Source organism: Drosophila suzukii, chromosome 2R, assembly GCF_043229965.1.
Source record: "Drosophila suzukii chromosome 2R, CBGP_Dsuzu_IsoJpt1.0, whole genome shotgun sequence".
NCBI classification, from domain to species: domain Eukaryota; kingdom Metazoa; phylum Arthropoda; class Insecta; order Diptera; family Drosophilidae; genus Drosophila; species Drosophila suzukii.
In genome coordinates, this window is record NC_092081.1 from 23,750,034 (window position 1) to 23,775,495 (window position 25,462).

Here is a 25,462-nt window from a genome sequence, read left to right on the forward strand (position 1 = left end):
TGATCCTGAAAGTCTGCTCCAAGTTATAAGCTGACTCTTAAATATATTGTATTTTTACAAACGCCTTTAAATGGTAATATTCCTGTTATATTATTTTATTTGTAGGTATGTAACAAAGTATATAATCCTGTAAGCTGAATTTCACGCTTTCTGATCCAAAAATGGTTTAAACTTTTTTGCACACCCCCAAGAACTTTAAAGCTTTTAAAAACGGCCTGGAAAAGCCGGAAAATCGAAGCATCATCTCCAACGCGGTCACACTTTGGTAAATATTGATTTTTCAGCGCTCCCATAAGATACATCTGTTGAAGGTGAAGCGGTTACATATTTCCCCGATTACAAAAGCACAAACCCAACGAAAATCATCGAAAAGAAATCGAGGAAACATATTGCAGCTCCCAGTATCCGGCGGCAGTATTAGCATCCCAGCATCCACCATAGGTCTCGCGGAGACAGCTGTCCTGGACATAATGGCTGCGAATCTGCAACAGCAGCGCTCCATCAACCTGCAGCTGCGCCGGGAGGTGGAGATGGAGCGGATGCCCGTCTCGGAGGCCTGCTCCCTGATGATGAAATACATGCTGGAGCACGAGGAGGAGGACTGCCTGCTCAGCGGCTTCACCCAGAAGGTGAATCCGTTCCGGGAGAAGAGCTCCTGCAGCATCCTGTAGGTTCGGCAAACGACCGGATCCGTTCCTAACAGTATTATCCTATAAAGTATACTCAATTACGGCGGAGATCCCAATACCGATCCCGTATATGTCGTGTAACCTATTTGCTGTATTCGATGTAAGTGTGCTGACCTCAAATGATGTCTATAAACTGAATATATACAATGGAATCGGGCGAACCGAGAATATTTATGAACGTGTAAACAAAACTCAAACTATAACGCCTGCATATGTGTGTATACATAAATATCGTGTATTTTGCTAGTCCTGTAGCTCTTTATTGGAGAATTTAGCAAACACCCTCTCTATATAGATGTTTCCTATTGAGATATTCCAGAAATAAAGCTATGTAGCCAGAGATTTTCATGTGAACGGAGGTTGTTTTGATTTCGTTGCGGTGGAATATTCAAAATTTTAGAGGCATTAAATTAACAAAATGTCGGCTGCAAAGTTTCGTGTGAGCTGCTCGACTTTGGGCTGGGCAATGCGAATGATCAAATCCTTCTCGGTGAATCCCTACTTTGTGTTCCTCGCTCAGTTCCGGAGTAATCTTCAAAAGCGCGGCATTCACCAACTGAAACCGACTTCCATAGCCAAAATAGCTGGGAGAAAGTGGAGAGAAATGACGCCTAAGCAGAAGTCGGTTTTTATTGAAATAGCAAAAATAAATGGCGCCAGGATTAAAAAGCGTGCTCGACCCAGTGTCCCAGTTGGAGGAGTTACGCGATGCCGGCTCAAAAGGGTTTCCAAGAATAGTTAACTAAATATCTGGCGAATATTCAAAAACACTTTCAATCTTATATTTTATTGTTTTTTAAGTCAAATCTATCTGATAACTTCCCGCCATCGTTTCAAATTTCTAAGAACGTTTAGCAACACATTCACTACAATGTACAGCTGTTAGCTCAGCGTTAGCCAGCACTGGCAAAATCGTGGTTTACTTTTTACGGAACGCAAATAAATTTTACGGAAATCAAGGATGAGTTCGGGCTTTGTGACTGAAGCTGAAGCCGCAGAACAGCGGCAGAGACGCCAGGAGGAGTGGGAGCGGGTGCGTCAGCCTGAGGATCCACTGGAACGACCCGAGGAGCCTTACGACGGCCGCTCCCTGTACGAACGCCTCAAACAGAACAAGGACAAGAAAGATATGGAGTACGAGGAAGCCCACAAGCTGAGTAGGTCTTCAAAATTGACAATCCAATAGCTCTGCCCTAAAATACACCTTTCTGACGCATAGAAAACCTCATACGCGGCCTGGACGACGACGAGGTGCAGTTCTTGGAACTGGTCGATGCACACAAAATGCACGCCGAGCGCCAGCAAATGCGGGATGAGGAGCTGGAGCTAAAAGACTTCCGCAATCGCGTTGAGAAGCTGCAGGAGGAGAGTGTGGACAAGGTAGGCTTATTACAAATTAATAGATTGGTCACATTCCTCTGAATTCCGTAAACTCCCCCAGAAACTGCAGGCAGAGCTCAAAACCACCGCCAAGTCCGCTGGAGCTTCGGGTGGACGCAGCACTCAGAAATCGCTGCTTGGCCAGGGCATCAAGCGAAAAAACGGAGAACTGCCCACCACCAGCAAGGTGGCAAAAATTGCCGAGGATGAGGTGGTCCAGCATACAGCCACGGATGAAGCGTCCAAGGAGCCGGCGGAGAAGACAACGAACACCACGCTAACCACAAACAAATACAATCAGGGAGCCCTAAAGTGCATCGCTGTACTGCCGGGCATCGGTTCCTACACAGAGTCCAGTGACTCGGAGGCCAGCACAGATGAGGAGGAGCCCGACCTGTGCAGCCGAACCGACTTGTGTGGCCGCAAAATTCCCAAGAAGAAGCAGTGCACCGAATAGGATCATCATTTTATTTGGATTCTTAATATGTAGTTTCTTTCCTTGCAAGAGAATATAGCCTAGAGTGTAAACGTAACGTATTACGTGTCCTTTTTCTTGTTCCGGTTGCGGTTCTTTACGTTCGTCGTCTCATAGAAGTTGCTACCGATCTTCTTGCGTTTCTGGCTGCGCTCAAGGGAGCGTTTCTGCTTGGCTGTCAACCGAGGGGCCTTGGAAGTGCTGGGTCCATCGTCGTCAGAGCTGCCGACCTCATCCGAATCTCCTGGCTGTATTTTGGCCACGCGGAATTTACCGGACGATGTGATGGCCAGTTGCTGGGTCTTCTTAGCCTTGGCCTTCTTGTGCACCACACGCTGCAAGTCCTCGTTGTACTCATCCTCCGAGTAGAACTCATCCGCTCCATCGCTGGACTCCTCCTCCTCTTCCCCAAGGTTGTGAAGACGAGCCTTCTTCTTTGCCGCCCTTTCGGCCTTCTGCTGTTCCAGCAGCTCCAGATCAATGTGGTCCAGCTCCTTTACATCCTGTTGCTCGTACTCAAGACCCACGCGAATCTTTCGGAAGTCCTGAATCTGCCTAAACTCACGCGCCTTCTTCACCGATTCGCTGACAAAGGTCGGAGCCTCGGACTTGGCATCTTCGTTGGCAACCTCGACCACTTCTTCCTCTTCCTTACCCTCCTGGGACTTGGGGACAGCGAATCCCTCGGGGGGAACGTAGAAGGGCAGCTTTCCGCGTTGCCAATCATTGAGCACCATACGGGCGGTTACCGTGACGTCCGGTTCGCCGCCTTTTAGCAACTTGCCTGTCTTTTGGGCCAGCTGCTCCAGGAAGTGGGTGGATGTGTTCCAGTGGTCGATTTTGTAGTTCTTGGAAATGTATTCCCGGCGCACGCGTTGCAGCAAAGAGTCTACGTAATCCTCAGGATTCGTGACCAACTCCACTCGCACAACGCCCTTCAGGACCTTCTCGGTGTCCGTTTCAGCCGTGGGATACACCACGCCAGGACAATCGATCAGGAAGATGCGCTTCATAAGCGTAATGTACTGCCACACCTTCGTCTCTCCCGCAATTGGAGCTACTTTACACACCTTCTTGGAGCGCAGGGCGTTAATAACAGAGGATTTACCTACATTAGGGTAGCCAATAAAGCCCACGCTGATCTGCTTTTTGTCCAGATGCAGTTTACCCAATTGACGGAAGAGGTTGATAAGAGCACCTATAACAGAGGACATGAAATATCCCTTTCTTATAAATGCCCATATTTATTACTTACCCTTGCCGAAGGGATGTTGGAGGGATGCATGGAAGGCAATGGTTGGATATTCGGCACTGAGGATGGCCACCCACCGTTGGGTGACCCACACCGGCACCAGATCCACCTTGTTCAGAATGAAGAACAGATGCTTGTGTGGCTTCTCCTTGCGTAGGAACTCTTCGATGTACTTGGAGCGCGTGCCCATGGGATCGCGTGCATCCAGAACCTGGAGTAGCACATCGGAAGCATCTACAACCTTGTGCAGCTCGTTCCAGATGCGCTTGCTCTGTCCCGCACCGAAGACCCAATCCCGCACGGCCTTTTTCTCGCCGGTGTCCTCACGGATCAAATCCAAGTCCTTAGTGGAATCGTACTTATCAGCCTGATCATCGGCCGCCTTGCTCAGATCCTCCAGATCGCGCACTTTTAAGCTGACCCTCTTGCGCTGCTTCTTGGGCCCAAAGGTACTGTCGAAGCTCTCGGTGTCCAGCAGGTGAACCCTTTTGTACTTGGCCGCCTCGTTGAGCAGCGTCACCGGCAGCTGGGATGGCTTCATAATCACCTGGTAGGGATCCTTGACAGCCTTGCCGATCTCATCCTGGAACTTTTGCAGAGCCGATTGCGAGATGACACGGGAATTGCTGAACCACTTGGGCGTGGGCTCCACGCGTGCCATTGTTCCAGCCGGCAGGCGCCCCTAAAATCAAACACAAATTTAAATAAGTCATAATCATAAGCCATTCCCCTGTAAATGAGCATGAAAGTTCAGACGGTTCTAGTTATAAGTTCCTGACTTTATAAGTAAGTCTCTTGTTATTTCTTTTATATATGGAACCTTCTAATCATGTTGGGAATATTTATGTTTTCTAATTTTGTGATTCTATTTAAGAAAGATCTGGATACAACGCAAAATAAAAAAACGGCTACATTTTAAATTGAACAAGGGAAAATACCTAAATACCTACCTACACTCTACACAGTCCTTTTAGGCGGCATCTTTATCTATCGAAAGCTTTTTAGAACCCGGCTGTGATCGATTACTGCAGGTATCGTACTGCCATCTCAGCCCTTTTGCATTATCGAAGTGCAACAAATAAAATGGATAAGTGTGATTTACACGGGTTTTTCAAGAAAAACAAAGAATATTCGAGAAAATTTTAACTAGCTGTCACAAGTTCAAGCTAAGCCCTATCAACATGAATCCGGGATCGTCGAGGCCAGGATCCTCCGGCTCTGATGCTTCGCTGTCGGAGCAGATGAAGCAGAACATTCGCAAGGTGATCGACCTGGTTGGGGAGTTGCAGGAGGAGAAGCAGAAGGTTGCCAGTCTGCAGCAGGAGAGTTCCGGGCGGAAGCGGCAGTTAGAGGAGAACAACGCCACTCTGGAGAAGCGGGTGCGCCAGCTGGAGCATCTTAATGCGCAGTTGGAGCAGTTCAACAGCGAGCGCGAAGGCATATTGCGGCAACTACAGGAGGAGATGTCCAACTATGCGACGATCCAGGATAAGTTCCACGAGCAGGAACAGTCCATGCAGATGATTGTGCGCGAGTTGGAAGATGACCGGCAGGAGCTACTCGATGAACTGGCCGTTAAGGACGTCATGAGCTCGGACAGCATCAATGATCTTAGCGAGGAGGTGAACGAACTCAATGAGCAGCTGGACGGAATGTCCAGTGACATCACCTGCTGTATCTGTCAGATGCCCGTGGAGTCGGAGGGCGGGCATCGCGTGGTTTCGTTGCGATGCGGCCACCTCTTCGGTCAAAAGTGCATCCGCACTGCCCTCCGCCACTCGCGCCATTGCCCAACCTGCAGGAAGCGAGCCCATCCCGCCGATGTCCGCAAAATCTACGGCCATTTTGCCATCTTAACGGCTTCGACAAATCTCGTTTTCAAAACCAAACCGCTTTTTTGATTATGCCAAAAAATGAATATTCTATCTATATTCTATAGATACATATTAGCTTATAAATGTATACAAAAAAAATGTGTATGAATACAAAGATGTTTAAATTTAAGATTTCTCTTTGAAGGTCCTGACATTGCCAAACAGTTTCGAAAGTAAGATTTATTTGGGTTATGTTAAAAAATTACAAATATGAACTTTGTAGGAACGGGATTCCTGTACAATCAAATATTAATTGAATCGTTTTTAGAACTCAATATTATCCTGATAATAACAGAGCTACTATTTAAAAGATAACATGTTCAAAATATAAACATAATAAATACTATTGAAACCAAAGATATTCGGTTTGCAAATAAATAATGGATTACCTTTTGTTTAGTGGAATAGCTTACTTAGAAATTCCATATTTAAACAGGAATTACATCTCGGTACTGATTTTTATGTACGCCTTGTCATATAAAGGGCTAAATGTGATCCTAGTAATCAACTCACTGGGTTCTTGTAACCCTCCGTTCGAACTCACCTGGAAGGGGGCGGGAGTGAGGATCTTTCCAGTGCGATCCCGCTTAGCCTTGAAGTTGCGGTACATCTGGAGCCGCTTGATGGTGCCCTTCGTGCGGGGGTGGGCGACTCCCTTGAGGCCGCTTTTGGGGCGCTCCGGATTCATCGAGTGGTTGGAGTGGTTGAATCCCTGCGTCCGGGGCTTTCCCGGTGTGCTGCGTACCTTCGGCATGGTGTTGTGGATACGCCGTTCCTCTAAAATAAGTTAAAATATCTTTTTTCGACACGTTCAAACCAAAACACACGTGTTTGGTTGAAATAAAAAAACAAAGGGATCGGACGTTTAACAGCACTGTGTGGATGTGCCTTGCAACACTACTTCGTTGCAGAAAATCTCTACCACGAGGACTGGTCATACTTAAATAACAACAGCACTGCAAATAAGCTTAGGTACACCTTTTAAAATGGTTTTAATTAATTAATGATCCTAGAAGTAAGGTAAAATTTGGTTGACTATTAAAAACATATAACTGAAATTTAATAGAATTTTATATTTAAGAACACTAGCCATTCGCAAGCCTTGCAAGGCCTAACAACTGCTTTTATTGCCTGTAGTTTTGTGACCGCCACTGTGTTCAAGAAGCAAGCTGGTTTTATATCCGTGTGCATACACATATCCGCTTGGCCACGAGCTTCGGCTGCACTTAGCAAACTTAAATATTTGAACGTTAAAATTCTGCCTATCCCAACAAAGTGATAATGTAACTCACAGCATTTGAAAGAAAACGTAGTGATTAGCCTAGTAGAGTTTAGCGTTCGAGCGATATTTATTTCCCAAGCGCGACTTGGAATTTCTTATGCGTGTGTGCCAGCTTCTGCATGTGTGTGTGCGCTTTGGAATGTGGCCCTGCACGAAATTCAAATCCAAATAGTGACCATCCTTGAGACTCGCCGCACACTTGCAAGATGGACGAGCACACACTCAACGACCTGTTGGAGTGCTCTGTGTGCCTGGAGCGACTGGACACCACATCGAAGGTGCTGCCCTGCCAGCACACCTTCTGTCGCAAATGCTTGCTGGTGAGTAATGGCCTCTGGGTTTATCCCCTGTGTTATATGGTAATAATGATTTCATCATCCCAGGACATTGTGGCCAGTCAGCACAAGCTGCGCTGCCCGGAGTGCCGCATCCTGGTCTCTTGCAATATCGATGAGCTGCCTCCCAACGTCTTGCTGATGCGAATCTTGGAAGGTAACAGCTACGCCCACGCCAATCTCAACTGGCACAGCAGCCTACGCTAGAATGCTTGACTTCACGAGTGCGGCTAAGTGGCTTTGGCAATTGAATTGCTTTTACCGTGCTGTATCTAACTAGAAACCCCTTCTCCCTGCTTCCCTCAGGCATGAAACAAAATGCAGCAGCTGGTAAAGGCGACAGCAAAGGCGAGGAAACTGAGTCGCAGCCGGAAAGGCCCAAAACTCAACCTTCAGCGGAACCAGTGGCCCCGCCTGGCAACCAACTCGTCCTGCAGCAGACACACCAGCCATCTCAGCAGCCGGCCCGCCACAAGCAGCGCCGGTTTCTACTCCCCCACGCCTATGCCCTCTTCGACTTCGCCTCCAGCGAAGCCACCGATCTGAAGTTCAAAAAGGGTGATCTGATATTGCTCAAGCATCGCATAGACAACAACTGGTTTGTGGGTCAGGCCAATGGCCAGGAGGGCACCTTCCCCATAAACTACGTGAAGGTTTCGGTGCCGCTGCCCATGCCGCAGTGCATCGCCATGTATGACTTCAAGATGGGGCCGAACGACGAGGAGGGATGCCTGGAGTTCAAGAAGAGCACAGTGATCCATGTCATGCGCCGCGTGGATCACAATTGGGCGGAAGGACGTATTGGCCAGTCCATTGGAATCTTTCCCATAGCATTTGTTGAGCTAAACGCAGCTGCTAAGAAGCTGCTAGACAGCGGAGTCATCAACGTAAAGCATCCAACGTGCCATCCGCCGCAGCAACAGGGACAGCGAGCGCTACCCCCGGTTCCAGTAATTGATCCAACCGTGGTCACGGAATCCAGTTCGGGATCATCTAACTCCACGCCGGCTAGCAGTACTTCCAGCTCAACATCAAGCTCGAACAATTGCAGTCCAAATCACCAGTCGTCGCTGCCAAATACCCCTCAACATGTTGTGGCTTCTGGATCGGCTTCGGTTCGTTTCCGGGACAAGGGAGCCAAGGAAAAGAGGCATTCACTAAATGCACTGCTGGGAGGAGGAGCTCCTCTTAGCCTGCTGCAGACCAACCGCCATTCGGCCGAGATTCTCAGTCTTCCCCACGAACTGAGCCGCCTAGAGACAGCTAACAACTCCCCAGCTCCAAAACCCACCTCCGCTACGCAGTCCTCGCGCGTGCTTAAGACAAATGTGCAGCAGCAAATGCCGCCCAATTTGCCATGGGGATACTTGGCCCTCTTCCCGTACAAGCCACGTCAAACAGATGAGCTGGAGCTAAAGAAGGGTTGTGTTTACATTGTGACCGAACGATGTGTGGACGGTTGGTTTAAGGGCAAGAACTGGTTGGACATAACCGGGGTATTTCCGGGCAACTACCTGACGCCCTTACGTACCCGCGACCAGCAGCAGTTAATGCACCAGTGGAAATATGTTCCCCAAAGCTCAGATGTCCAGCAGTCACATCCCCAGCAACAACCAGTTGCACCCGATGTGCGGCTAAACAATATGCTGCCCATGCAGCCACCAGATTTGCCACCCCGTCAGCAGCAGCCCAACGCCACTACCACCAGTTGTTCCGTTTGGACAAAGCCAGTGGAGGCACTGTTTAGCAGAAAATCGGAGCCTAAGCCCGAAACTGTCGCAGTCTCCGCTACGAGCAGCAGTTCCTCATCGGGGGCAGTGGGCCTTATGAGGCGATTAACTCATATGAAAACACGCTCCAAATCCCCGGGCGCATCACTGCAGCAGGCACCCAAGGAAGTGACCAGCCCCAATGTGGAAACTACAACTAAACCAACAGCTAAATTGCATCCAGTGCATGTGAGGTAAGAGCTTTAACCATAAATGATGTTGATAGATTAGAATCAAAGTTAATTTCTTTTTATTTATTTAGATCCGGCTCGTGCCCCAGTCAACTGCAGCACAGTCAACCGCTCAACGAAACTCCCACAGCGAAGCCAGCAGCGCAACAGCAGCAGTTTCTTTACAAGCAACTGCCTGCTCACACCAACAGCAGCGTTCTCTACGGCTCACAACGCCTTAAAGGCAGCAAGGATCGTCCTCCCTTGATTTGGTTCGTTTAGCGTACTTTTAAGACTTGATCAATTTAACTAAATGGAATTTTACACAGTGCTAGACAATCCTTGGACGCAGCCACGTTTCGCAGCATGTACAGCAATGCTGCGTCGCCTCCACCGCCTACGTCCTCTGTGACTCCAGCTATCTATGCAGGCGGACAGCAGCAGGCGCTGCCTGGAGGAGGATCACACTCCCAGTTGCATGCCAACATGATCATTGCACCCAGCCACCGGAAGTCGCACAGCCTGGATGCAGGACATGTGCTAAGCGCCCCCAGCAGCAATGTTATTACCGAGGCGGCCATTAAGGCCAGTGCCACCACGAAGTCAGCTTACTGCACGAGGGAAAGGTGGGTTTTGAACTACATAAAAAAGGGTAAAGGGAGTAATTGATGTAATCTGTTGTTGCAGCCGCTTCCGATGCATTGTGCCGTATCCTCCGAACAGCGATATCGAACTGGAGCTTCATTTGGGCGACATCATCTATGTCCAGCGCAAGCAGAAGAACGGCTGGTACAAGGGCACCCATGCCCGCACCCACAAAACCGGATTGTTTCCCGCCTCCTTTGTCGAACCTGATTGTTAGGTCGCCCAGGCCAGGGCCCAGGACAAACTAGAACTTACTAAGCAAAATTCCAAATTAATTGTCTAAACTGTTTCGATCGCCGGTCGGTTCGGGCTTCCAGTTCTCGCAATCTCCTACTACTCTTTTTAAAAAAGAAACTGTTTTGTACTCTTCCACTCGAATGCGCAGCTCGCAGGTGTACTTTTTATACGATCCTTAATCAAAATAGGCTAGCCATGTAAGTCTTAAGGAACAGTTACTTAAGCACTAGAGATAAGTTAGCTAGATAAACAATCTAACCCATTCTTGTGCCCTCTACGAAGTTATTTGTAATATACGATTTTCAGTAATACCCGTGGGTGGTTTTAACTTATTTTATTCTCCAAGCTAAATATCGAGGCTATAGTGGATTGCACTAAGGATGTGGAGTTATTCGCTCTTGTCGAACTTGGACCCGTAGATGGGCACGTACTGCAGGACCAGTTTCCAGTCGGTGTAGTAGAGCACGGCCAGACCCGCAGCTCCTCCAAATCCAGCTCCAGATCGGATGCTACAAATACAAATCGAAGGAATGGTGTGTTATGCAATGTAAGGTGTTTGCAACAAAGGATTCGAGATCCCCGCTAATCCTTGATGTAGGACCAATCATAACATCCTGTACTCACAAGGAAGTCGCGATCTCAGCGTGCTTCTTGCCAAAGGGTATGCGGAAAGCCATTTTTGTCGATATTATTACTTTTCTCTCGCTCCAAAAGATTCGCAATAGATGAACACTAATCGAATGCCCTAAATATTACCACAGCAGTATGACCCTAAGAGTGCCCAAAACTCCACTGCGAGAGGTGACAACCCTGGTGGGTCTACGTGAGAAGAAATACTTGTCAACAACAAAACATTTTTCGGCTAAAAATTAATTAAAATCAAGCACTCACCATGAAAGTATCCATTTTCGGCGAACTAAACACTTTCGAGCTGTTTGTCCTGTGCACTCTGATACCGGCGGTTTTCGTTTACCTATGGAGTCTAATAACTGGTGATATGAAGGTAGGGCGGTCTGTTCTTATCAAAAGTACCGATTTCAGTAATTTTCCCTTCTAATCTGATTTTGTAGAACTTCAAGGCCAGCAAATTGAGCTATACAGTTTACACGGCCAGGGACCCCGTCAATTGCTATCAGGACTACGTGCCGGAAAAACAAAAGGACTCTTAGGATACCTATATTTTATTAGCAATACTAAAACTTGTACATAAATGCCAAAAAAGCTGAGGATCAAAGAAATCTATATAGAGCAATAAACATTTTTGTGTTGTAGTTTGCAATACCATCTTTTCTATAATCCACAATTTCCGAACATTTTAAAAGTAAACAAATGTTCAATTGCACTATGAATCACTTTTGCCCCACCTGGTCACACCCACGTGATCTTGGTATTTTCGCGTTTGCTCACAGCTGCCTCCCTAACCTGAACAGAGACACAAATTTTAAGACACATTTCGGTTTGCTAATTGTTTACGGGCCTTGCAAACGTTAGATATAGCGGATTTCGATCGCGTCCTAAGCACTTTCTGGTGCCCATCCGCACCAGCCGTCCGATAACCCCGGAAACGGGACAAAGTATATAAACAACAAGAGACAACTACGCAGAAGAGAAACAAAAACAATGTCGGAAACATACGGTTTGTCATCACACAACTAACTAATTAACGACTGTTACTAATTAATTCCGGTGGTGTGCACTCACCTAGATTACCTGTTCAAGTTCCTGATAATCGGTAGCGCTGGCAGTGGCAAAAGTTGCCTGTTGCATCACTTCATCGAGAGCAAGTGTAAGTTGGTAGCCCACCAGTTCTAGATCCTAGCCCTTGTAAATCGATTTATTATATACATATATGTATGCAACTTGTCCTAGTCAAAGACGACAGTTCGCACACCATTGGCGTGGAGTTTGGTTCAAGGATTGTGAACGTGGGCGGCAAGTCGGTGAAGCTGCAGATATGGGACACCGCTGGGCAGGAGAGATTCCGCTCGGTGACGAGATCCTACTATCGGGGAGCTGCCGGAGCCCTCCTGGTCTACGACGCCACGTCGCGGGACTCCTTCAATGCCCTGACAAATTGGCTGAACGATGCCCGTACCCTGGCCAGTCCAAACATTGTGATTCTCTTGGTGGGCAACAAAAAGGACTTGGAGGAGGCTCGGGATGTGACCTTCCTGGAGGCCAGCACCTTTGCCCAGGAGAATGGTACGTTTTCTGGGTTTTGTTTAAGTGGCCCTTTGTTTATCTCACTATTCGTTTGCCCATGTAGAGCTTATCTTCTTGGAGACGAGCGCCAAGACGGGTGAGAATGTGGAGGAGGCCTTCCTTAAGTGCTCTAAGACCATCCTGGCCAAGATTGAAACCGGAGAGCTAGATCCTGAGCGCATTGGCAGTGGAATCCAGTACGGCGGAGCTGCCCTGCGCAACTTGCAGACGCGACAGCGCAGCATCAACAAACCGGATTGCACCTGTCGCGTTTAAACAGCACGATTTGTGCTATCCATAGATAAGCAAGCAAATTAATCTCTACTTTATCTCAACCCGGAATGCCCATTCGCATTCCCTCTTAGTTGTATTGTATACCTGTGTGTGTCCCACTTCGTTTTAGTTCGTATTTTGTCTTGCTAGATTTATCATTCCAAATGTAGGCATACGCTATTCGGTTTGTTTTAACATAATAACCATGATTTCGGGTCTCCCGCCCCAACGTTACTTACCATAATTTGTAATTCGTGAAGCACTAGAGCCCTCGAACAACGAAAAATTAATGGCTGTTGGGCACTTGGATCGGATCCGGAGAGTGAGGAGAATGCACTCGGCATTTTTAATGTAAATATGTGGCGTTCCGTCGTTGACGACGTCGCCAATTGTAAATCTAACTCAAGCATGCACGCGGTAAATAAAAACGCAAAAACATAGATATTCAATTGCTTGGTAACATTTATTTATAGGATCTAAGGTATAAAAATATTTGATTTTGATTTTTATAGTTCGGAATAGCTAGTAATATATTATTTTAATTTTTAAAACAAGTTTACATTACATCTTAAAAGGGATGCAATGCAAAAATTTTTAAAAAAATTGGCTTAAGTAGTTATTGTTCATAAAAGCTTCCCCACAGCATGCTTTCCACTCCACTTGGAACGGATTTTTTCAAAGCGGGATAACTATGTGCAATGCAGTTTCGAAAAAATCAGTTGAAAGTGGAAGGTAATCTGGACTGCGTTGCATGCCCCCACCATCTTATGCGTCACATTTACTCAACTTCTGGAGGGCATGCTTGGCAGCCGCCAACTTGGCCTGGTTCTTATTGCTGCCAAATCCGTACACCTTGACGGACTTCTCCATGCAGGTGAACTGACAGCTGATCATCACCTTGTCCTGGTCGACGATGGGTGAACTGAAGACGGGATTGGCAAGCTTGTGCTCGCTGAGCTGGCGGATGGGATTGATGGGTACGTTGCGCGTAAACTCTTGCAGCTCCGGCTCGAATAAATTGAAAATCACCTCCCAAGTGCGTTGCAGATCCCGGCAGTCCAGGTAGATGGCTGCAATAAGAGCCTCCAGGATATCGCCCAAGGCTTTGGGGACATCAACGTTCGTCGACATGTTAAAGTCGCCCATTGGGGGGGCACTTTCTTTCTCATCATGAGAGATAGCATTCAAAGCCTCCTTCAATTCCACTATATCCAGTTCGTCATCCAAGTCCAAGAAAGTGGGCTGAGTGTCGGCTTCCTCGAGCAGGATGCGCACATGGTTGGTGACCCTGTGTCCCTGGCTCTCCTGAAACTGCACGAACTTGGATATAGACTCGGAAAGCATCGAGTTCTCCGCCAGGATGAAGAAGTGCAGTCTGTGTCGCACACAAATACAGGCCAGCGTCGTATTGTTAACCAGAGCGGATCGCAGATCCGTGAGGGCGCCTGGATTCATTTTGGTATTGTTTTCGTAAATATAGGCAGAGATCAGGAAGTCCAAGATGGCATCGCCTATGAACTCCAGCTCCTGGTAGCAGCCAGTGATGCGATTGGTGGGATAAGAGGGATGTGTAAGCGCCTGCAGCAGATATCCCCGATCCTTGAACGTGTACCCCAGATTCTGCTCCAGATGTTGGTGGTTGATTAGAAAGCCGTCGATCTCCGCGGTGTTTGTCCGCATCTTGTTGCCGCCCAATTTGAGATCGAGCAACTGGGTGAGGGGCTTCCCAATGTCCGCTTGGCAAATGTTAAAGTACTCCAGCATGCGGAAGGCATGCTGCAGACCGTAATTTTTCACGATCACGCCCAGGAGCGCCTCCAAAGTATCGGCCACCACCTTGTCGGCAATCTTCACGAGACCCACACAGAAGTTCACCTCGGCGGAGAAATCTGCGCCAGCATAATGGGTATGCTTATTCGATTGACAACCCTCCACAAAGCTGCGGTAATTGAGGTCGCTACAGTTGCTCTTTACCAGCGACTCCTCCTCACCTAGAGCCAAATCCCGCAGATTGTGGGGACCCACCAGCTCTGCCAATTCCGGCTTCTCATGCCACAAGGCCAGCACATTTTGGGGTAAACTAATACTGGGCGGAACCCATGTGTACCTGGGTGTAAATATCATCGTGCTGATCTTTTTGGGTATGTCCGTGTCACTCAGGCAGTAGAGCAGATTCCGGTTGGACACCAACTTGGACTTGACTTGCGTGAGTGTGCCCTCGTTCCATTCCGGATACTTGTTGGCCAGGTAGAGCGTGGCACTCAGTTTGAGGAAGGAGTCGCCCAGCATCTCCAGGCGCTCCATGTCGAACACATCCGCGCTGCTCGAGGATGTGATGGCAGCCAAGAATTCTCCCTGTTCCGCGGGTGTAATATATTCTTTTGATACGGTTTTCTGCAGGATGGGCAGCGGGTTAACTGCTCCCGGAAAAGCCTTACCCGCGGGCATGAGAGCTTGGAGATTTACACTCGCCTTGGTCGGAGTTCTGCACCCATAGATATTACCCTTGGGGATTTTGAATTGGTTTTCTGCCCAGTACTCCTTATCCTCGAACTCCATCTTATCCAACCGGGCCACCTGTCCCATGGCGAACTTGTAATAGTAGTCCACCTCCACGGTATAGGCACCCATGATTTTCCGCGACAGATCCACGGGCTCCATGTACTGCTGCCAGGGATTCTCGAAGTCATCGATATGCAGGTTGGCTACGGCCGTCTCCAGAGTTTTTGTGGGCATCGGTTCCAGTAATGCTCGTGGCTCCTCGACATCCTCAGTGGGTATCGCATTGCCCAGAGGGTCGACATTCCTCTTAAGAGACCAATCGATTTCCAGTGGCTTGGGCCTGTAGTCCGCTCCATTCAAGGGAAGCTGCTGGAGTCCCAAATAGGCATTAAATCGCTTTCGCAGTGCCTCCGCATGAAGAAGAAAGTGCAGGCGACGCAAGATGCTGGGGAGGTAGATGAGCTTAACCCAGAGATCTCCAGGAAATCCAAAAGGAAAGCAAAGCTCCGGAATTAGAACCACCTTGGCTCTGGCCTTGCTCTGAGCGGAGGATTTGCCACGTTGTTTGACATAAAAATTGAGCTGCTCCGTGAGTTCCCTGACCTCGATGAGAAACTGATCTTTGTGCACGACATCGCCGATGTGGTTGCTGTACTTGGACATTGTAAATTCGTAGTAGGACTTATCCTGGTGGTTCTTCTCCATCATGCTAAACGGAGTAAGATCCCGATGCACCTTGGTGACCAGCATGCGCTTCTCCTCATAGTTGGCATACCACTGGGTCACGATTTTGCCCTCAAAGTCCTCGGGACGGGGAGCAGGTTGCTGCTTGCGCTGAGGTACACTTGACTTTTGTACTTTGGGCAATCTCTGGAAATTTTTCACCAGTGGCCAGTCAATGCATTTTCGTCGATCCTCGCCCACGGTGAGGGGAACTATCAGGTACGAGTTCTCCTTGCTGCGACGATCCAATACAAAGAACGGCTGCCAGATTTTTAATACATCGCGAAAGACCATGCCGTGGAATTGATGAAGCAGCTCCAGCTGCTCGGCGCTCTGCATGACTAATTCTAGCGGTTGCTCGGCCACACGGACATGCAGTTTACCCTGGTTACTAAACAGCGGCATCTCTGCCAGACGGGGAAGCTTGTGCCGCAATAGTAGACCAACATTCCTAGACGTTTGCAGGTTTGTGTACATGTGTTCCGTGTAGTCGCAGCACTCAAACTGCGGCTCCAAGAATATCTCGTATGCAAAACAGACCTCACCCACTCGGGGACGTGCGTCGAAGAACTCCGCCGGACAGTCGGTCTTGTAGGTGCGAATCTTGTTCTCCGGGTCCTTGCGCACTGCTGCAGTCACTGAAGAAAGAACATAAGAGTAAGTAAACAGATCTGAAGCGTCTTTTTTAAGCAAAACCGACCGTCATCGCCATACTTCTTCCAGTGATCAAAGTGAACGTCGGCGATGGCAGCCACCCGTTCCTTCAGCGTTACAGGTAGGAATCTCTCGTTTAGCTCTCCCAGTAGGTAGAGTTGCTTACATGCCTTAAATGCAGCCGATATCTTGGCGGATCTAACGCAGACCATGGGATCGCTCTGCAATAATTTGGAATTTGGAAGGGAAATTTAGATATTTCGAGTTCTCCACATCCCATCTAATACTGCAGCTTACGTAAATCGTGTTCTTTAGCCTAGAATTCAGCGGAAGATTGACGGAGATTACTTGCTTTCCCTTCGCAGAGTCACCGAAAAGTTGTTTGCGGCCATCTTCGTCCAATAGATTGAGCCAGGGAATCACAAATCCAAAGGCATCCGAAGGCATGCTCTGGCAATAACGATGGAGCAAAATCAGGCCACTGCTTGGCAACAATACGGCTCCGTGCTCATTAATGAAGGGCGGTATGATGTCCTGGAAGTGCTGTTTGATCTCGTACATTTCCGGCTCAGTACGCTCCAAAACGCGATCCTTCAGATAAGCAGCAATATCAGCATGGGCCTCGCGATACTGACAGATCTGCTGGGATATCTTGGCCTTGTCCAGCTCCGAGGAAAACAACACGAAACTGGCATCCTTGGACCGAGCCCGACCTTTTGTCTGCACATACATGTTGAAGGTCTTGAGCGGATCCAGAATCAAGACATAATTACAAGCCTGCACATCGATGCCCTCTTCCAGGACGCTTGAGCAGACCATCAGATTGGCGTCGCCCTCCCTGAATTGCTGAATAGCCTGCAGGAAAAGCAAATACCGAAAAAGTCACATTTGCATGTTATCCCCTTTACCTACCGATTTCAGCCACTTTCGTTCCAGGACGCTTTCAAAATCCGGGGAGATGGAGTTGCGACCCACCATGAACTGGGGCTTCAGCACATTCCGCAGCTCCGGCGTGGATTCGATAAAGTTCAACAGCAGGCCGTAGATGCACTTGCAGGTGTAGCGCCGTTCGACGAAGACCAGGCAACAGATATCCTTGGGATCCTTGTTGGCAAAGGTGATTTTCAGGTACTGCAGGAATCTCTGCACCTTCGGGGTGGAAAAGTTCATGATGGTTTCCTCGGTGTTGGTCTTATCATCGAGATCTTCGTCGTCGTCCACCAAGTCACGCAGCTTATGGACCAGCGTATGTCGGATGCTTTCGCACAAGGAAATGGCCGTCCGGTGCATTAGTTTCAGACTAAGCGTCTCCGCCTGACGTTTCTTCACCTCGAACTCGACAATCAGCGACACGATGGCTATTGATGCCGCGTATATGCCGTACTGGTCCAGCTGAAACAGGAAGTCGTTGAACAACTGCTTCACCATGCTCTTTTTCTGCGGGTCCCGCTGGCTTTGCATGGACTTCGACCTCCGAACCGGTTGAGTGCCAATGTCCATGAGGTCCAAGGACGCGAAGAATTTTTGAATCTGTGACTGTATAGACTGGGTGATTAGAAACACCTGGGTCTGATTTGGATACGTGAGCAGGTACTCCTTCGGCTTGGTTGAGTAGCTAGAAAAAAGAGTAGTTTGAGAGTTTCTGAAAGGAAGAGCACTAAGCATCTCTTACAGCATCACGTTTTCCAGCTCCTTGGTGTCCGACACGGTAATTATGTTTCCCCGATACGTGGTCTCCAGCTCCTTGAGCTTCTTGGCCACCTGTTTAATCTCATTACCCTTGATCAGGACTCCGGTGAGGCCCACTACGCGAGGCAACGCCAAATTGCGGTCAACGCAGAGGAACAGCCGCATGAATTCATGGTATGGATGATGACCTGTGCCGTGGTGGCACTCGTCTATAATTACAATGCTAATGGAGCTCAGATCCATGTGCCGCTGGGTGAACAAGTCCAGGATGACCTGAGCCGTGCCCACCAAAACCTAAAGAATTACATTGATTAAGGTTATGAGGTAAGATCATTCAAGTTGGGTCACCGCAGAATAAAATCTTTTAAAGTTGTTCCTAGGGATATTTTTTTAAAATATTTTAAACCATCGAGGCTACGAATATATTTCACGATTAGTATTTTAAAAGCTGTACAATGCAATTCCCATTACCGACATCTATTCCTGACGAGTAGTGTGAACCCAATGAAAGGGTCAACTTAAAAAAAGGCTAGGAAGTGAAAAATATTGGTTAACATCTAAAAAACAAGTACGAATGGTTCAATTGTATGTATATACATAATATGTAATTAATCTATATGTGGAAACGACTCAATGACACCGGATGCCAGGGCCCTTAAAAATGCTGATCCTAAATTTTAGGTACTAAAAACTCAAGTGTCGCATATGATCGTTTCAAATGTGTATGTATACATAAGTATTTCGTACGTGATCATAAGTGGAACTGCTCCCAGAGGGACACGTCATTCCCCCCACCCTGCACCCCATTGATGTATGATATACTCACTTGGTGATCTCGAATTTCACCAGTCCATTGGTCGCGCGTCCAGTCGTCCACGCCCTGTTCGCCCACATAGAAACCGACCTTAAAGTTTGTGTACTTCTTGACGGCCACCGCCTGTTGACGGGCCAGTTCCACGGTGTTGCAGATAAACACCGCCCGCTTTCCGCCATTTTCAAGGGGCCTTGAAATCGCAATTTAATCGAATGCAATTAAATGTGATTTCTGTTGGGAACTCACTTGTCCATGTCCTTGGAAAATCGCTTGAGGGCCAGGATAGCCACGTAGGTTTTCCCGGAGCCTGTGGGCAAGTAGATAACGCCATTGTGCTTGGTAATATAATCCACGAGCCGCAGTTGATAATCGCGAGCCTGGTTAGGAATTGTAGGTATGGTTGAGAAAATAAATAGGTATGTTTGCAAATGCATATCAGGACTAAAGACCTCACCTTTATTTCGGTGGCCTCCAAATTATTACTATCTGTCATGACGAAGCACTAAATATCTTAGATCCTGCCTGCTAGCTTGCAAAAAATAATCTGATGCGTTGGTCTAGAAGTCTTTTCTCAGACTAACGTCTTGGCTGATATTGCTGACGTGGCGAGATCGAATTGGATTCCTTATCACCAGGGTGTGTGTGCCCCGGCTCGCAATTCTTGGGGTTCACCGGTTTTTGTTTATCGGATGCAAGGGTTTACGTTTCTGCTTCAATATCTGCGCTCCAAATTGGCTGACCAAAAATAGGTATCTTCCTTTCCCCGACACTTGCTCAAGAACTCGGTTCCCCGGAGTCTCTATTCCCGAAGTTAAATGAAAAACTGCGGAAAATTGCGAAAAATAAAGTCCGATTTGACACAAAGAAAAAGAGGCCGGCAGTAGCGTGGCCAGCGACTCTTACTGGATCATCTTGATGTTTACGTCTTGAGAATTATGTTTTTGCAACGCACTGGTCACACTATGCTGGGCGGGAATACATCAAGTTATTTGATTATGCATTCTTATCACTTTAATTCTTATTGTAAAAAAATATAACTATTGCTATTAACTATTGTTCGCTAATACTAAAAATGATTTTGTTTTATTGCAAGGTAATACAGAAACCCAAAACTGATTAGGATTACGTATTGCAGAGTAAAGAAAAATAGAACTGATAAGTATCTTCTAGGTCACCAGCAGTTATTTATCTCAGCACTATGTCTTTAGTTGCATACTTTTGGGTTAAGGATACCAATTATCACAATGATATGTATCTATAAATTAAAATTCCATGTTACTCAAGGGCTACCTATTTAGTATATAAGTTACAATCTGTACTACCGAATTTGTACGACGCAATACTAATAAAATTGTATCTTATCAAAATAAAAGTTTGATTTTCTGGTTGGCTAGAGTACTCAATTATCAAGAAATGGAAAATTACGAAAAACCAGCTTATGAACCAAAACACAACCATATAATTTTTTGAAAACAATTTTCACTTTATTGGTTATAATAGTCACATCTTACACATAACTTTTCCTTATTTTGCTTAAAGAGAACATGAAAAGGGTATCCTTATGGCTAAGACTTCCTCGCTAATACTTCCTCACGTCTCGCTCTTGTCCTGGCTCTTGTCCACCTTTCCGCCGGCCAACATGTGCTGGATCTCGATTATCGTCTTGCCCTTGGTCTCCGGCACGAAGAAGAGCGAGTAGAGGAAGGCAAGGACCGCGATCACGGTGAAGATCCAGAACGTGGGTCCCGGCCCAATGGAGGTCTTGAGGATCGGGAAGAGCAGCGTGACCATGAAGGCCGACAGCCAGTTGCTGGTGCCGGCAATAGATCCCGCCACACTCTTCACGTCCTCCGCGAAGAGCTCCGCCATCACCAGCCAGGGCACCGGTCCAAATCCGATCGAGAAGAAGACAATAAAGATGCAGATGCTGCTGATCGGCAGCCAACCATAGTTGTCCATCGAGCCCGGATCGCTCTCGCTCAGCTGGAAGTATACGCCCATCAGGGCAGTGGTCACGGCCATCAGTATGCCGGAGATCAGGAGTAGGACCCGGCGACCAGCCTTATCGATGATAGCCACGCCCACTAGAGTGCTGGTCACCTGGGTGACGCCAATGATGAGTGTGGCATCGCTGCCACTCAGACCGGAGCCCGTGTCCTCGAAAATGGAGGTAGAGTAGAAGAGGATGGCGTTGATTCCCGTCCACTGTTGGAACACCTGCAGGAGCACTGCGATCAGAAGACCCTTCAAAACGATGGGGCGGCGGAGGGCGACTAAAATGTTGACCTGCAATTGAAAAAAAAACCAGGTTAGTTATAACCGACTTCTTTTGTATTATCTTTTCGGAATCTCATTCATAAGATTACGTAAACCCAACCAAATCAAAGTGTTTACTAGCAATGATAAGTAGTATCTTTTAAATACATACAATACGTATACGAATCGATTATGGTAACCGGCAACGTATTTTTATTAACCGTAATCAAACTGTCAAAACAACGAAAACCTGTAATCAAACAATCCACTCGCCTTTTAATCTAGGTCGTTTTGAGCTCTGAACATCAGAGGGAAATATATTATTATATAATATAATAATATCATATAATTATGATAAATATTCTTTAGAAAATGTATTTGGTGCCTGCACACTTAGCAATTGGATTCCGTTGTTTTTTAATCATTTATAAACTATCGAAAATGTTTTCTGAACATTTGAAACACTTTTCTGAAAATAAAACATAAAACATTTCTGGATCTTATTAGAAAAATATACAAAATAAACGTTTGAACCAAGTCGAGCCGAAAGCCTTAGTTGATAACGCTCTATTCATAAGTAAGCTCATAGTTAGCTTAAATAAATAAATATATATATTTTGGGAAAGTTTTGCCTGCTTTGTGATTTTAAAAACCTAAGTCAAAGGCGATTGGCTTGGAATTTTCAAGGGTTTTAGGTCTTGATCGGTTTACTAACCTTGGGCTGATCACTCTGCTTCTGGGACTCCTCCAGGATCTCCTTAAGCTCGTCATCGATGTCTGCATCCTTGCCACGCAGCCACTGCAGAGCCTTGGCGGCATCTTCGTTGCGCCCCTTCATGGCCAGGTAGACGGGGGACTCGGGCATGAAGAAGTGGATAGTGGCGAAGACCAGGGGCAGGATGGCGCACAGGATATTGATGGTGAGCAGGGGCAGGAAGGCTCCTACCAAGTACCCGTACAACACGCCCGACACAATCAGCAGCTGGAAGAAGGCGCCTATCGTTCCTCTCAAAGCCGTCGTACAGATTTCCGTACAATACATGGGCGCAGTCACACAAAAGGCTCCTCCACACATGCCCAGGATGAATCGGCCGAAGTACAGCATGGTCACGTTGTTGGCGAACAACATCAGCACCCAGCCAACCATATAGGGTGGAATCAGAGCCAACATAGTGGGTCTGCGGCCGATCCAATCAATGGCGAAGCCAATTGGAATGCAGATCACCGTGGCGCCCAGGGTCAAAAGCGAGGATACCCAGCCGAATTGACTGGAGGTGATCGGAAATCCATAGTCCGATTCCACCGAAATCATATTCTCCACCGGCGAGGACCAACCGATGGAGGCTCCCATGCAGAGGGCTCCAAAGCTGGCCGACAAGCCGGCAATATATTGCGGCAATACCGATCCCTTAGACATAATGATGGCTAGTTTGGGAACTTTTGGGCTACTATTACTACTAGGTGCTCTCTTCTCGATTGCCGGGATTGAACTGAATTCGCCACGCGACCGTTATTCCGCTGGAAAAATCGCCTTCCATGCGATAACTAAAGCAGCGACGTCGACCGAGAAGTCAAGCACTGCAAGTCATAGTCGTAAATCAGATCCCAATAGTTTCGCTTCCCCACACCAGGTGATGGATGATGATAGGAGGCACAGCACAGCGTCACTGAAAGCGCCCAAAATCAGTTGAAAGCCGAAGCAGCTAATTAAAAACCCGCCTCCGCCAACAACACATGTCGTTATAAGAGCAATCGAGTGTTTCCGTAACAATACCCATTCGCCGATTATGCCCTGCGGGGAAGTATGTCCACTAGCCCTTCGGATTGGGATTGGCATGGAATTTGGGTGGGTCCAAGGGGTCCAGGGAGTCCCCCCGAAACGGAAGAATTCCACAATAACTGCTCCATCATCTTTAATTTGTGGGAATGTGAATTGATTTGGAGAATTACAAAAACTTCCAAATACCTCTTTTAATTACCTACTCTAGTAGTAGTATGCATTGAGATGTATTTGTTATTTCTTTTACTTAATGGAAAAATATAGTTAGTAATACGCACTAAAAAGCAGATAAACGGGATGGTACTCATGACAGTACTGGAAATAAATCTGGATAGAAAAGTGTAAACACTTTTATGAATAAGTTAATCATGTTAACATGTTGTTATTATAATACGTTGTACATATGCAAAAATATATAAGCTTGTTGATAGTGCATATTAATTTATTTAAATTGGCTTTAGCATTCTCTATTAATTTTCTATGAGGTGTAAGAAACAGAGTTTATGTGTCATATTCACTTAACAATTTAATCTTCTTAACTTTACAAAGGGCATTATGGTCATGAGCAACACCAAGTTTAGAAAACTATGTATGTATGATAACATTACGCATTGAAATCAACAACCAATAAAAGTCATTTATAGCTTTTACATTTAATACATAATATATTTTATAGGAATTAACAAGGAATAAATAAACCTATCAAAGATATTTAATCTCAAAGTAATCTACTCTTAATACAGCATGAGAAAATCGCATCCAATTGAGAGTAGCCTATCTTCGACTTGACCGAAAGATAGACCGAAAGTTTTTGGTATTTTGTTATTTACGGAACAATCTTTTTTTTAAAAACCCAAACTCATTTATAGCTTATGTTAATAGAACTAAGTAATACAAAACAAAGCTAACACAAGATAATAAGATGTTTAATCTAACATATTTTTAATAATCTGAAAGTATCCTGGTTTATAATATTAAAATACTCCGTTCCTGATACAACATGACAAATCTCATCTCATTAAGAGTAGCCTATCTTCGGCTTGATTAAGTCCAATTGTTTCCGGTAGTTTGTTATTTACGACACAATTGGTTCGGCGCTGCCGTGTGAAAAGCAGATAATAACGGAGACAGAACCCTAGGAAATAATTGAATGAGCGTAAATCGGCGGGAGTGCATCTAATCTTTGTCGCAACTCAACTAACATCGCATCACGCCGAAAACACATGTAGAGAAATCCCCCAATAGATCGATTCGGATTGGACCCCAAAGTGTGACAAAACGCCGAATACCTGTACTGTCGCAACGGTCATCTGGCGGTCAAGCGGCGCTATCGGTTATCAGCGAATATGCCCATTGATGGCCCATCGGAATGGAATCGAGGAGTCCTCGGTTCAGATAGGACGGATGGGGGATGGCGAGTGGGAGTGGAGCGCGGGCTCGGCTGCAGATAAGCGATTACCGCCGAATGATAGGTGATAATAATCGACAGAATAACTCGTTTTCAAGTAGCCCTCTCTCCTTGCGGGCTTGGGTCTCTGTCCAACTTGCAACCATGTCAATGCTCATGTAATGGCCTTATCAAGCCATAGCCACCCCACACCAAGTGCTCTTGGCCTGCAATCGAATTGTTTTCGCCAGATAATGGATAAGGGACTCCAAATGCATTTCAAGTATCCCCTGGAGCCGCATCATAGTTATTTCCTGATGATTTACAGTGGTAAACACTTATGGGGATTCGAGTGTGTTTTTCGGTTGAATACAAGTCTTTATTACGTCGTTATAGGGCGGTTAGTCACTGCCATCCGGAGCATCGGTTGTTTTGTTTGCTTGCCCCCAGTTATATAACGAGGGATTAGTGCCTGGATTGGTGGTATACTGAATCATCTACTTCTTCTTGCCCTCGGCCTCCTCCATGGCCCTCATCATTTTGGCGTCGTGCTGGGCGTGGTGCTCCCGTATCGCTCGCTGCAGCTCCTCGTGGTGGCTCTTGCTCTCCGGCGGATAGAGCTCCCGCTTCTTCTTGGTCACCCACTCCTCGAAATATTCCGGCTGGTTGAACAGGTGGAACAGCGTCACGGGGAAGGCCATGTACATGCCCATCTTGGCCACCTCCAGCACCCAGGTTCCCATTTCGTTGGTTTTGGTCACTTTTTGCGCTTGAATGTCGAAAAAAGGGTGATTTTCGAGGGAAAATGTTTTCCTCAAAAGTATCAACAAAAATCAGCTGTTACGGTAAATGACAGTGTTGCGTAGCGTTTGGCCGGATGCTTGATTTGTGTTGGAAAACGTCACCCGCATTTTGGGACAGTTGTCCCAAAATGTTTTGTGGGAAAATTCCAATTTCAACAAATTGGAAATCATTTGTACCTGCTGCTAAAAATTTGCACCTTCCACCTTGAAATTGCACAATATTATACCCACTTACCTACTTTTCAATAATTCCACTATACTATCACAAGTA

At 46.7% G+C, this 25,462-nt stretch overlaps 11 protein-coding genes across 12 annotated transcripts; 6 read left to right on the plus strand and 5 right to left on the minus strand.

Annotated features, from left to right (window-relative positions):
- The first annotated feature begins 205 nt into the window (after nucleotides 1–205).
- LOC108009193 (guanine nucleotide-binding protein subunit gamma-1) lies at nucleotides 206–1,043 on the plus strand. The gene has a single exon (XM_017073345.4). The coding sequence runs from the start codon at nucleotides 471–473 to the stop codon at nucleotides 669–671; it is 201 nt and encodes a 66-aa protein (XP_016928834.1). The 5' UTR covers nucleotides 206–470; the 3' UTR covers nucleotides 672–1,043.
- Nucleotides 1,044–1,105: 62 nt separating this feature from the next.
- On the plus strand, nucleotides 1,106–1,649 carry LOC118876920 (uncharacterized). The gene has a single exon (XM_036813190.3). The coding sequence runs from the start codon at nucleotides 1,108–1,110 to the stop codon at nucleotides 1,429–1,431; it is 324 nt and encodes a 107-aa protein (XP_036669085.1). The 5' UTR covers nucleotides 1,106–1,107; the 3' UTR covers nucleotides 1,432–1,649.
- LOC108009188 (PSME3-interacting protein) lies at nucleotides 1,538–2,602 on the plus strand. The gene is made up of 3 exons (XM_017073339.4): nucleotides 1,538–1,846; nucleotides 1,909–2,069; nucleotides 2,131–2,602. The coding sequence occupies exons 1-3, from the start codon at nucleotides 1,651–1,653 to the stop codon at nucleotides 2,524–2,526; spliced, it is 753 nt and encodes a 250-aa protein (XP_016928828.1). The 5' UTR covers nucleotides 1,538–1,650; the 3' UTR covers nucleotides 2,527–2,602.
- Ns2 (nucleostemin 2) lies at nucleotides 2,524–6,526 on the minus strand. The gene is made up of 3 exons (XM_017073338.4): nucleotides 6,215–6,526; nucleotides 3,800–4,478; nucleotides 2,524–3,742 (listed from the first exon to the last, which is right to left on the minus strand). The coding sequence occupies exons 1-3, from the start codon at nucleotides 6,422–6,424 to the stop codon at nucleotides 2,607–2,609; spliced, it is 2,025 nt and encodes a 674-aa protein (XP_016928827.2). The 5' UTR covers nucleotides 6,425–6,526; the 3' UTR covers nucleotides 2,524–2,606.
- Nucleotides 6,527–6,791: 265 nt separating this feature from the next.
- Nucleotides 6,792–10,419, plus strand: POSH (Plenty of SH3s). Its single transcript, XM_017073337.4, has 6 exons — nucleotides 6,792–7,272; nucleotides 7,336–7,444; nucleotides 7,594–9,250; nucleotides 9,319–9,498; nucleotides 9,556–9,852; nucleotides 9,914–10,419. The coding sequence occupies exons 1-6, from the start codon at nucleotides 7,159–7,161 to the stop codon at nucleotides 10,086–10,088; spliced, it is 2,532 nt and encodes an 843-aa protein (XP_016928826.2). The 5' UTR covers nucleotides 6,792–7,158; the 3' UTR covers nucleotides 10,089–10,419.
- An 8-nt stretch (nucleotides 10,420–10,427) lies between these two features.
- Nucleotides 10,428–10,892, minus strand: UQCR-6.4 (Ubiquinol-cytochrome c reductase 6.4 kDa subunit). The gene is made up of 2 exons (XM_017073344.4): nucleotides 10,733–10,892; nucleotides 10,428–10,617 (listed from the first exon to the last, which is right to left on the minus strand). Exons 1-2 carry the CDS (start codon nucleotides 10,783–10,785, stop codon nucleotides 10,497–10,499), a joined length of 174 nt encoding a protein of 57 aa, XP_016928833.1. The 5' UTR covers nucleotides 10,786–10,892; the 3' UTR covers nucleotides 10,428–10,496.
- Nucleotides 10,893–10,896: 4 nt separating this feature from the next.
- Nucleotides 10,897–11,387, plus strand: LOC108009191 (uncharacterized). Its single transcript, XM_017073343.4, has 2 exons — nucleotides 10,897–11,111; nucleotides 11,179–11,387. The coding sequence occupies exons 1-2, from the start codon at nucleotides 11,001–11,003 to the stop codon at nucleotides 11,275–11,277; spliced, it is 210 nt and encodes a 69-aa protein (XP_016928832.2). The 5' UTR covers nucleotides 10,897–11,000; the 3' UTR covers nucleotides 11,278–11,387.
- A 122-nt stretch (nucleotides 11,388–11,509) lies between these two features.
- On the plus strand, nucleotides 11,510–13,032 carry Rab4 (RAS oncogene family member Rab4). The gene is made up of 4 exons (XM_017073341.4): nucleotides 11,510–11,744; nucleotides 11,814–11,894; nucleotides 11,978–12,310; nucleotides 12,375–13,032. The coding sequence occupies exons 1-4, from the start codon at nucleotides 11,729–11,731 to the stop codon at nucleotides 12,584–12,586; spliced, it is 642 nt and encodes a 213-aa protein (XP_016928830.1). The 5' UTR covers nucleotides 11,510–11,728; the 3' UTR covers nucleotides 12,587–13,032.
- Dcr-2 (Endoribonuclease Dcr-2) lies at nucleotides 13,022–19,796 on the minus strand. Of its 2 annotated transcripts, XM_017074136.4 has the most exons (8): nucleotides 19,420–19,796; nucleotides 19,212–19,342; nucleotides 18,978–19,155; nucleotides 18,135–18,445; nucleotides 17,375–18,077; nucleotides 16,760–17,317; nucleotides 16,509–16,683; nucleotides 13,022–16,446 (listed from the first exon to the last, which is right to left on the minus strand). In XM_017074136.4, the coding sequence occupies exons 1-8, from the start codon at nucleotides 19,456–19,458 to the stop codon at nucleotides 13,349–13,351; spliced, it is 5,193 nt and encodes a 1,730-aa protein (XP_016929625.2). In that variant the 5' UTR covers nucleotides 19,459–19,796; the 3' UTR covers nucleotides 13,022–13,348. The 2 variants fall into 2 exon arrangements, with proteins under 2 accessions (XP_016929625.2, XP_070850940.1); XM_070994839.1 differs by lacking the exons at nucleotides 18,978–19,155; nucleotides 19,212–19,342; nucleotides 19,420–19,796 and adding an exon at nucleotides 18,623–18,643.
- A 628-nt stretch (nucleotides 19,797–20,424) lies between these two features.
- On the minus strand, nucleotides 20,425–22,717 carry LOC108009488 (facilitated trehalose transporter Tret1-2 homolog). Its single transcript, XM_017073880.4, has 2 exons — nucleotides 21,937–22,717; nucleotides 20,425–21,251 (listed from the first exon to the last, which is right to left on the minus strand). The coding sequence occupies exons 1-2, from the start codon at nucleotides 22,636–22,638 to the stop codon at nucleotides 20,556–20,558; spliced, it is 1,398 nt and encodes a 465-aa protein (XP_016929369.1). The 5' UTR covers nucleotides 22,639–22,717; the 3' UTR covers nucleotides 20,425–20,555.
- A 2,018-nt stretch (nucleotides 22,718–24,735) lies between these two features.
- LOC108009489 (protein PET100 homolog, mitochondrial) lies at nucleotides 24,736–25,244 on the minus strand. Its single transcript, XM_017073881.4, has one exon. It carries the CDS (start codon nucleotides 25,129–25,131, stop codon nucleotides 24,886–24,888), a length of 246 nt encoding a protein of 81 aa, XP_016929370.1. The 5' UTR covers nucleotides 25,132–25,244; the 3' UTR covers nucleotides 24,736–24,885.
- Between the last annotated feature and the right edge of the window lie 218 nt (nucleotides 25,245–25,462).

Coding starts and splice junctions, on each gene's coding strand:
- UQCR-6.4 (XM_017073344.4), bottom strand. CDS start 10,785: ATGGCTTTCCGCATACCCTTTGGCAAGAAGCACGCTGAGATCGCGACT. Junction 10,618..10,732: donor GCTGAGATCGCGACTTCCTT/GTGAGTACAGGA, acceptor TTGTATTTGTAG/CATCCGATCTGGAGCTGGAT.
- Rab4 (XM_017073341.4), top strand. Junction 11,895..11,977: donor TCACTTCATCGAGAGCAAGT/GTAAGTTGGTAG, acceptor AACTTGTCCTAG/TCAAAGACGACAGTTCGCAC. Junction 12,311..12,374: donor CACCTTTGCCCAGGAGAATG/GTACGTTTTCTG, acceptor TTGCCCATGTAG/AGCTTATCTTCTTGGAGACG.
- Ns2 (XM_017073338.4), bottom strand. CDS start 6,424: ATGCCGAAGGTACGCAGCACACCGGGAAAGCCCCGGACGCAGGGATTC. Junction 4,479..6,214: donor TCACTCCCGCCCCCTTCCAG/GTGAGTTCGAAC, acceptor GTTTGATTTTAG/GGGCGCCTGCCGGCTGGAAC. Junction 3,743..3,799: donor CCAACATCCCTTCGGCAAGG/GTAAGTAATAAA, acceptor CCTCTGTTATAG/GTGCTCTTATCAACCTCTTC.
- LOC108009193 (XM_017073345.4), top strand. CDS start 471: ATGGCTGCGAATCTGCAACAGCAGCGCTCCATCAACCTGCAGCTGCGC.
- Dcr-2 (XM_017074136.4), bottom strand. CDS start 19,458: ATGACAGATAGTAATAATTTGGAGGCCACCGAAATAAAG. Junction 19,343..19,419: donor TGGAGGCCACCGAAATAAAG/GTGAGGTCTTTA, acceptor ATTCCTAACCAG/GCTCGCGATTATCAACTGCG. Junction 18,446..18,977: donor GTGAAATTCGAGATCACCAA/GTGAGTATATCA, acceptor GTAATTCTTTAG/GTTTTGGTGGGCACGGCTCA.
- LOC108009191 (XM_017073343.4), top strand. CDS start 11,001: ATGAAAGTATCCATTTTCGGCGAACTAAACACTTTCGAGCTGTTTGTC. Junction 11,112..11,178: donor TAATAACTGGTGATATGAAG/GTAGGGCGGTCT, acceptor CTGATTTTGTAG/AACTTCAAGGCCAGCAAATT.
- LOC108009188 (XM_017073339.4), top strand. CDS start 1,651: ATGAGTTCGGGCTTTGTGACTGAAGCTGAAGCCGCAGAACAGCGGCAG. Junction 1,847..1,908: donor CGAGGAAGCCCACAAGCTGA/GTAGGTCTTCAA, acceptor TCTGACGCATAG/AAAACCTCATACGCGGCCTG. Junction 2,070..2,130: donor AGGAGGAGAGTGTGGACAAG/GTAGGCTTATTA, acceptor AAACTCCCCCAG/AAACTGCAGGCAGAGCTCAA.
- LOC108009488 (XM_017073880.4), bottom strand. CDS start 22,638: ATGTCTAAGGGATCGGTATTGCCGCAATATATTGCCGGCTTGTCGGCC. Junction 21,252..21,936: donor AGCAGAGTGATCAGCCCAAG/GTTAGTAAACCG, acceptor TTTCAATTGCAG/GTCAACATTTTAGTCGCCCT.
- LOC118876920 (XM_036813190.3), top strand. CDS start 1,108: ATGTCGGCTGCAAAGTTTCGTGTGAGCTGCTCGACTTTGGGCTGGGCA.
- LOC108009489 (XM_017073881.4), bottom strand. CDS start 25,131: ATGGGAACCTGGGTGCTGGAGGTGGCCAAGATGGGCATGTACATGGCC.
- POSH (XM_017073337.4), top strand. CDS start 7,159: ATGGACGAGCACACACTCAACGACCTGTTGGAGTGCTCTGTGTGCCTG. Junction 9,251..9,318: donor TTGCATCCAGTGCATGTGAG/GTAAGAGCTTTA, acceptor TTATTTATTTAG/ATCCGGCTCGTGCCCCAGTC. Junction 9,853..9,913: donor GCTTACTGCACGAGGGAAAG/GTGGGTTTTGAA, acceptor CTGTTGTTGCAG/CCGCTTCCGATGCATTGTGC.